This window comes from Gossypium hirsutum, chromosome A07 (genome assembly GCF_007990345.1).
Source record: "Gossypium hirsutum isolate 1008001.06 chromosome A07, Gossypium_hirsutum_v2.1, whole genome shotgun sequence".
NCBI classification, from domain to species: Eukaryota; Viridiplantae; Streptophyta; class Magnoliopsida; order Malvales; family Malvaceae; genus Gossypium; species Gossypium hirsutum.
Window position 1 is genome coordinate 98,696,368 of NC_053430.1, and position 9,409 is coordinate 98,705,776.

The 9,409-nt window shown below is 35.5% G+C and overlaps 1 protein-coding gene across 1 annotated transcript; it reads left to right on the top strand.

Moving 5' to 3' along the window:
* Nucleotides 1–1,287: 1,287 nt before the first annotated feature.
* LOC107934860 (zerumbone synthase) lies at nt 1,288–3,693 on the top strand. The gene is made up of 3 exons (XM_016867373.2): nt 1,288–1,527; nt 1,602–1,685; nt 2,607–3,693. The coding sequence occupies exons 1-3, from the start codon at nt 1,508–1,510 to the stop codon at nt 3,403–3,405; spliced, it is 903 nt and encodes a 300-aa protein (XP_016722862.1). The 5' UTR covers nt 1,288–1,507; the 3' UTR covers nt 3,406–3,693.
* Nucleotides 3,694–9,409: the final 5,716 nt, after the last annotated feature.

The following is a 9,409-nucleotide window of genomic DNA, read 5'->3' on the forward strand; positions in this document are numbered from 1 at the left end:
GGCAACAGCTTTTTAGGGAGATGTAGTTTGGGATTTGAGACACCCAAATTCATTTTCTTTTCATTCATTTGCCAACTTTGTCTTTAGCCCTCCACCTTCCCTTCCATCTTACATTATATATAATATTAAATTAGTAGGAAAGAAGGAAAGCAACATTATGGTTGCTAGAATATTGATTAACACTAATAAATATTAAATAACAATATGAGTACCACCCAACCCTAACACTTAAAAAGATAAGTCCAAAAAATGGTAAATATATCTTTTTAAAATTTATGAAATTACGTATAACTCCGAATTAATAAATCTCAAATTACCAATAAATTTATGGGAAAATTAAAAGTGGTATACTCAATAGGTTTAGGGTAGGTCCTTGAGTTGCTTTAGCTTTTTCCTTTAATCATCTAATTCAAAGGCAAAAGGAAAAAGGAATTTATGAGCTATAATTTGAAACTATAATGGTCGGTCTGGAAACCCTTGTTCCTTCAAGTCTTGACTAAATTAAATGACGACTGAGAATCCAAAAACTTTCCCATCATAATATAATATATTCTCTCCCACTTTAGTAGTATTTCACATCTACTGTGCTACAGCTGGCAGGCTTCACTTGGATGTTCATTTAGTATATTATATTATATAGTGTGGAATCATCAAGTTGTTGTTAGCTCCATGGACTGGAATCTTGTTAGTATATGACCCTGCTGAATTCCCTATTTATATTCCTTTACCAAAGCCTCTTTACTGTAAATGACAACAAAAACATATTTCTTTTCTAAAGAGATGAAGCTTTTGACTTTGCATTTCAAGGATTAACCTCCTACACCTTTCCTTCTTTTCATTCTTTGGTTTCAGAATTGTCAAATACAGCCCATCTTTGTTGATTTAAAAACTGGAACCTCCCACTAATTCTTCCTCTAAATAGTTGAAATGATAAAAAAAGATACTCGTATGAAAAATGACACCAACTTAGTAAATTCCTTAACGTATTATTTAAACACAAAGAAATATGAATTAATAATTTAAAATCCGATTTTTTGAGAGTGCATCAAATATAAATTAAAAAAAGGGTAAAAGGCATAAGAAATTTTTTTATTATTAATTGAAAAAAGGGGAAAAGAATCCATTGCGTTGCCTACAGAGCAAAGAAAAGCAAGATTACTTTAAAACTGCAGCCATTATTTTTTTTCCGGTTTAAAAGTGAGTAATTCTTTCTTATCCCTATCCAAATTATGGCAGTAAAAAGCAAATAAAAGGAAAGCAGCAGTGGCATTGAATCTGATCTACATTTGATAAAAAGTAAGGAAGCAAAGTAAGTAGGCAGTTGGTTTGGCTTGTGTTAGATTACAAGGATCATTAAATAGGACAGGTCATAAGTGCTATAAATCAAGTCTCCTCTCCTCTCCTCTCCTCCTCTGTTCTGCATGGAAATGTGTGTCAACTGCAACAACGTTTTCTTCCTTCTCCACCAATAAATTAAACTTTCTCATCATCAGATTTATTTTCCACCATGCTTAGATCATTAGCCAGGTACTCTTCAAGCTTAATTCCCTTGTTATTTTCCCTCTTCTTCGTTTTAATTCTTTCTTCTTTCACTAATCCAGGCACTTCAAGTTTGCTACCAATGATGTGTGCAGTAAGAAACTAAGATTTTACTCTGCACAACCAGATGGTTCCGCCACATCAAGGTAAAGCTACGCTAACCTCGTTACCAACTTCACTAGTTTTCTTGATTGATAGGTTTGGAATGGACTAGGGACCGCTAACTCTGAATTTTCTTGATTAGACAACATTAAAAAGACATTCTGAATTTCTGACACAAAAGCCACATTTGAAATTGGTTTGCCAATGAAATGACACAATTTTTCTATGGTTTTCCTTATACCAGCTACTAGCATAAGACGGCTGCCGTGCACCTTTCTTTTCCTTGTTGAATACATATATGTATTGTTTTGCCATTGGAATTTTGGGTGAATTTTAATTTCGTGAATCTTGTCAATGATTTTAATGAAGAAAAAAGGTAATCATTAGAAAGACATAGTAAGCTGTATTCTCATTCATTAATGGTAGGTAGCTTCTTAATGTTATTTTTATCTTTTTCCCCTTGTTTCTGTGATGCTTTCAATTTGCTCACATGATTTACGGACATGATTTTTGTTTTTCCATGGGTGGATCTAGCAAACCATATTTTCTGAGAAATCTGAAAATTAATGCAAACTGAATATCTGCCATAAATTAAGCTTCTTTTGTTTTGGGTAATCGGTCTCTAACAAGATGCAGACACATTTTCTTTCATTCGGAATTAAATTATGCAATAATGTCAAATAAAAAAACATTTGATTAAACCCAGTTCCAGTGCTGTGACACAATGGGGAAACTGTGGTCCATTCAAATATATTTCTCAGAAAGAAGAGAATTATTTGATTGGACATTTGGTAAATGAATTGGCACTGTCATCATTGTCGACATTCGTTTTTCCAATACATTCATTCAGCTTACCTATTTGTTCAAACAAGACAAGGACCAGTCTCATCTTTCTTCCCCCCCCCCCCAACTATTCTAGTCTCTGCTTAGTTTGTTGTTTTGTCTTTACTTGTTTGAAAAAGCAGGTTACAAGGCAAAGTAGCGTTAATCACAGGAGGTGCAAGTGGGCTTGGCAAGGCCACCGCCATTGAGTTCGTAAAAAATGGAGCCCATGTCATTATTGCAGACATCGATCCACAAGTAGGCCATGAAGCTGCAAATGCCTTGGGCCCTTCAGCCCGTTTTGTGCAATGTGATGTGACGATGGAGTCCCAAGTAGCAGAAGCTGTACAAGTGGCGATGGAACAACATGGAAAACTGGATATAATGTTCAACAACGCAGGCATAACAGGGCAGGCATTCCCGCCCAGCATTGCAGAGCTTGACCTAGAGGAATTCGATAGGGTAATGCGGATCAACGTTCGAGGCATGGTGGCGGGGATAAAGCATGCTGCCCGAGTGATGGTTCCTGTGGGATCGGGGTCTATTCTTTGCACGTCAAGCATAAGTGGGCTTATGGGTGGGCTGGGGCCACACCCCTACACAATAGCAAAATTTACAATCCCTGGCATCGTCAAGTCCGTAGCCAGCGAACTATGCCGGACAGGGGTGAGGATAAACTGCATATCACCAGCTCCAATACCAACACCAATGGTGATACGTCAAATAGCTGAAATATACCAAGGTATTCCCAAGGAGAAGGTGGTTGAGATTATAAATGGGGTGGGGGAGCTGAAAGGGGCGAAATGTGAAGAGATAGATGTGGCAAAGGCTGCACTCTACTTGGCCTCCGATGAAGCCAAGTATGTAACAGGTCATAACTTGGTTGTTGATGGAGGCTTCACCAGCTTCAAGAATCTTACTTTCCCTTCTCTATCATCCTGACCTCATCATTTTCATCCCTTTTCCTTTGCCTTTCTTCTTTCATTGTTATCAAAAACTAATAAATCAGCTTTTGTTGCATTGGATGCATATATGGCTATATAGCCATCAATGTTTTTAGCATAGTCTTTTAGCATTTGTTTTATTCACAAAAATTGTGCATAGTAACCTCCAACGGTAATGTGCCCTTCTTCTATTGTCAATAAAGAGATGAAACTTTGTTTCTTGTTATACCAAGAGACCAAGTTATCCTCAATATAGAAGCAAGAACCAAATCTGCTCTTTCTATCATCTATGTTTCTTAGTCTGCACTACTATATCATACCAAACTCATATTAGTATCTTTTGGGAACCAAAAATTAAGATTGATAGTACCACTTACAAACCTGATGATATTTTTCAATACTGCCTTTAGATGAGATTCCTATGAATTAGTCGGGTATCTAGCACAAACTCTCATATTATGACATAGGTCAAGTTTGCTGACAGTGAGATATATAAGGCTATCAATCAGTTTCTGATGTGCTAGGGTTAGTTGCAACATCCTCAGCATCTTTGCTAAGTTTCTCATTTGATCAATTCGATGTTCTCATTGGCTTAGCTCTTTTTAGGTTAATTTATTTTTTACCAAATTCTTTTCATATATTTTTCTGGACACAAAAATTGCATCTTTGAGAAAATCCAAGAAAATAAGTCAATTCTCCTACCATACTTACATCTTCTTTACAAAGTCTTCACTTCCAGTAGATGAAGTGGATCAAGATATAATATCATCAATGTAGATTGAGTCTAAAAATCCTCAATGGATGGAATTTTACCAAGGGGCTGGTGAGAAGGTAATTAAAAATTCTTTTCTAAAAGATGAAAAAACAAATGAAATATTGAATAGTGATTTATAGAAGTTTGACCTCAATTGCCTATATCATCTACTTTAGCTCCACTTACCAAAGATTTCTTCAATTCACTATACTTGAATTGTTACCTTTCAAAGATAAGGTATAACCTTTACAACTTCCTATATTTTCAAGACTTAGATAAAAACCTCTCTCTTATCTTTTACAATGGTTGAGATAAAAACACTCTAGGTTTCAAAGATCAACTAGCAACCTCTCTATCTTTTAAGGTTCAACTAGATGTCACATACTCGAGATTTAAATTTTACTACGTGCAGCTTTAGGCTAAAACAACTAACGATCATGGCCTAAGTTTAGCCTTGGTGAGAGCTCAAATGTTGGCTAAGTAAAGGCTAGTAGATGATTAAGTGAAAAGAATGCTAAAGGAATGCTTTATTACACGGGAAAGCTTTCTTTCAATGTTTAGGCTATGTATAAATGTGGGGTGGGGTTGTAACAACTTAATTTGTCTCCATTGCCGGATTCAAGTTACAAAGCATTATCAATCAAATAAGAACATTTAATTTCAAAGAAGAAATAATTATGCAACGTAATATCAACATTTAAAAACTCAATATAATTATAGTAAAAATACACTTACAGGCCTTAAATTGAGCTTACGAGGCTCTAAAAATAGTTTGGGAACAATCCAGGATCAATTTGAAACAAAATGGAAAATTTTAGAAAAACATGAAAATTTTTGGAAAACAGGGGTCACACCACCGTGTGGCCAGGCTGTGTGACATAGCCCAGACCGTGTGGACATTTGAAGTCTGGACATATGGCCGTGACCCAGCCCATGTGGCTGCTTATGTGTATAATTGAAATAGGGCCACACGGTCGTGTTGTAAGCCGTGTGCCAGACCATACGTGTAGTCGATGTTGAGTCACACGACTGTGTCGTAGGTTGTGTGCCAGACCGTGCCACAAACTGTTTTGAGACACACGGTCATGTCTCAGACCGTGTGAAACCTGCACCTAAAACAATAATGACACATGGCTGTGTGGGGTGACCGTGTGTGGCACACGGCCGTGTGCCAGCCCGTTTCCTAGGTCGTGTGTAGCATAATTTTCCCCTTAAACAAGCCATTTCAAAACCAAAATTTGCACAACAAGATACACAAATTCCACAACCATTCACATGACCAAAACACTCATCAACCACACTAAAAACATATCAATTCCATCTACCTACAAAATTAACCAATATGCCCGTGTTGACATCACATTTTAATTATCAACTAAAAATTTCCATTCAACTTTAAAACAAACCAAACACTTCATTCATTCAACATCAAAAGTAACCAACATTACACCTATTACTTCATATCCTATATTAACTTAGTTTAACATGATTTATACCACAAACACATACTCCCAAATAAACCAAACTTGCGTAACACATATCAACTAAGTAAAATTAACCATTTGCATCTTGTTACAATCTCCAAACATTATATACCAAGCATCCTATATACATGCCACATTTAACCTCCAACAATGTAACACCCCTTACCAATATTCAACGCCGGAACAGGGTACGAGGCATTACTGGACTTTAAACGCAAATAAACATACATTCCCGAGCCATAAATTTTTGTTCAAAGTAAAACTTTTTGCATTCAATCATAAAGTCCCTAATACGAGCCTAAGAGGCCCAAAACATACATTGGAAGTGGTTTGGGACTAAACCGAAAACTTTAGAACTTTTTACAAAACTTAGAAAATTTTTCACTAAACACGGGTCATACCCCCATGTGGATATAGGACACGCCCATGTCGGCAAGTCGTGTGGTCACACACGCCCTTGTCCCTACCCCGTGTAACTCTCTGTTTGTCACCCAAGAACAAATTGAAGACACACGGCCAAGTCACACACTCGTGTGCTAGGCCGTGTGGTCGATTTAATAATTATGATTTTTCCTAAAATAGGTGCAGACTTCACACGACCAGGACACACACCCGTGCCTAAGGTCGTGTCATCCACACGACTGAGACACACGCCCGTGTCTCTGCTCGTGTGCTCAATTCTGAGCATTCTATTTTGCAAAAATTAGGGTGCAGAGGACACACGGCCTAAACGTATGCTCATGGGGCAAGCCGTGTGTCTACCCGTGTGGACAAAAATAAGGCTATTTACCAAGCCATTTTGCCACTCTTTGATGCACACACCTACACAACTCAGCATAGCACCAATCTAATCATGCACATACAACCAAATCAGCCACAACCAAGATATCAACACATCATTCTCATGCTACCATTTATCATACACAAACATTACATACTCATCAATTCAAAACAAGTAAAATCCCACATCCATAAAAGACATCATCATATAAATTGTTTATACCAATAGTAGCCAATTTCAAGTGGCCTTGTACAAAATGAACTACCAACCAATATGAGCCAACTCATTGGGCTAATTCAGTTATGACACATAACAAAATGACCAAGTCCCTTATACATGCCATAACTCAAAATGTTAAAATCATTGGTACCAAAATATTTATTGATAGTGTGAGTGGATCTCTGACAGTCTCCGATGCCCGAGCTAGCTTAGTAACACTATAAGACAAGGGAAAGGAATGTAAGTAAGCTTTAAAGCTTAGTAAGTTCCTATGCAAATAATAGGCATTATGATCACATATTAAACATAAAATTAGCATGATAAGAATTAACATAATTGATATCAAAATATTTAGTCTTAACTTACTCAATCATAATCTTACCAATGGTTCATCACATATTGAGCTCATTACGTATGAGTTTTACATACATACCTATACCAACTCGTAACATACAATAGTCTTTCACAACTTTGACATTCTCGTTGAACACTCAGAATATTAACGAATACTCGGAAATCTTGCACATAAGTGCCATATATGTAGCTAAAACTACCTTATCTCTCAATTCTTATAGACTCGTTTACGAGCTATTCTCGGGCCTGCTCACACAAGCTGTCAGTCAAGACGTAGCTACTCAGTGCTGCTCACCAAGCTGTCAGGTATCCGCAACATATGCCAGACTACCCAACCACTGGTAGGACGTACGAAACTAGCACCCGGATCACATAAACACATGGGTTCCTAGTGACATGTCACTCGTATCCTATTTTATTCCGAAGGCTCAACCAAGAATTTTCGCTTGTCGAAACTTTGTCGAGCATATCCAAAGAGTCAATCACAATTCATACAATATTCAAAGCATTTAAAACATAATATAACAATGCATTATTTACATACGAACTTACCTAGGTACAAAAATAGTAAAATTTGACCTAATCGTCAAACACTTTGTTTTTCCCCCGGTCTAGGTCTGAACCTCGTTTTTCTTGATAATCGAGCTTGAAAGCTTGACAAACCCTAACTATGTCTTCTTAGGATTTTTTTTTCCATGGATAGAAGATGGATAAATATTTTGGATTGATTTTTGCTTTTTAATTTATTTAATTACTAAATGACCAAAATGGCATTTTCTTAAAACATAAAATTTCTCTTACCTCATGTCCATTTTTTTCCACTAACGTAACAAATGGTCTAATTACCATCTAAGGACCATCAATTTAAAATTTCATAGAAATTAGACACCTCTAGCATTTAGAACTCACGTTTTGCACTTTTTGCAATGTAGTCCTTTTAACTAAATTGAGTGCTCAAACGTCAAAATTTTCAAACAAAATTTTCACAGAATCATTTCATAAAACTGTAGACCATAAAAATATAAGATAAATAAATTTTTCTGTCGAATTTGTGGTCCTGAAAGCACTATTCTGACTAGACCCAAAATCGAGCTGTTACAAACAAGACTTCAAATAAACATCTACCGATGCTATATGATGATAGGTGAGAGCTCCGGTGATCCAATCAACGCTCCAAAAGTTCAAAATCTACAAAAAAAATAATAGCAAAGTAAGTATGTAAATTACTTAGAAGTTCTCACAATTTAACATATAACTTACCAAAACTCATTTAAATGATACTTGGTCATGGCAAATAACCTTAACCTTATCACAATCACAAACCATTGATTTCATGTCAGTATCACTTAACAGTACGGATAATTAAATTTTGTATTAATTATCTTTCTTTCTTTCTTTCGATGGATCTTTGTAAAAATATTCAATTACATGAGTCCAAAAATAGATAATGCTTGTAAGAGCTATTCAGTTATATATTGAATAAGTCAGGTTACCCGTCTAGGCTAAATCACTGACATTATAGATAGACTAACCTGGCTAGGGCCAGGTATACATGTTAAACGACAATGGATTACCAGTCTAGGCTAAATCTGAGTCACATATACATCCAAGTCGGCAACACATGCAGGAACTCGGTCCAGATCAAAAATTCAAACAAACATCTCATGTAAGAAACTTTTACTCAATCCATCAGAATTATTTCAGCAATTCAATATAATTTACATAGAAAAATTTAGTTCATCAATTTCACAAATATAAAAACATTAACAAAAATAGTATTAAATGATAACTTATAATCAAAATAACCATAGAACTTACCGATTTACGATAGCTACCTAAAATCAAAAGCGATTACTCCACAACATTCTCTTTCCCCCGATTTATAATCGATCCACTCGTTTCTTGATCTAAACATAAAATTAATTCAATTAAATGATTCAAACACCATACAATACTTAGATTCAAACCATTAAACCTTGAATTAAATTTTTACACATTTACCCTCAACAAATAACTTTTATCCAATTTAATCCTTACATCAAAACTTAATCAATTGACATGCTTAAGCCAAAATCCAAACTAACCGAATTCTCATAGTTCCATAACAACTCATAATGTTCACAATTTCACAAAAATTCCATAACTTTTACTAATTTAGCATTTAAATCCCTAACCATCAACATCATTAACAACTACCCCACCAATTAATATTGTTCAAATATCAAACTCACAAGAACATTATAAAACTTCAAAAACTTCATAAATTCAACAATGGAACAAGTCAAAACATCTAATAATTTAATGAATTAACACTCGAGTTAGTTGAACTTAGATGCAACGATCTCAAAAATATAAAATTTACTAAAAATGGAAATAAAAATCACTCACATGCAAGTCTTCCAAGTGACCG

Excerpts from the sequence above, each read along its gene's own strand:
- LOC107934860 (XM_016867373.2), top strand. The coding sequence starts at position 1,508 with ATGCTTAGATCATTAGCCAG. Across the intron at positions 1,528-1,601 it reads ATGCTTAGATCATTAGCCAG|GCACTTCAAGTTTGCTACCA; the intron begins GTACTCTTCAAG and ends TCACTAATCCAG. Across the intron at positions 1,686-2,606 it reads GATGGTTCCGCCACATCAAG|GTTACAAGGCAAAGTAGCGT; the intron begins GTAAAGCTACGC and ends TTGAAAAAGCAG.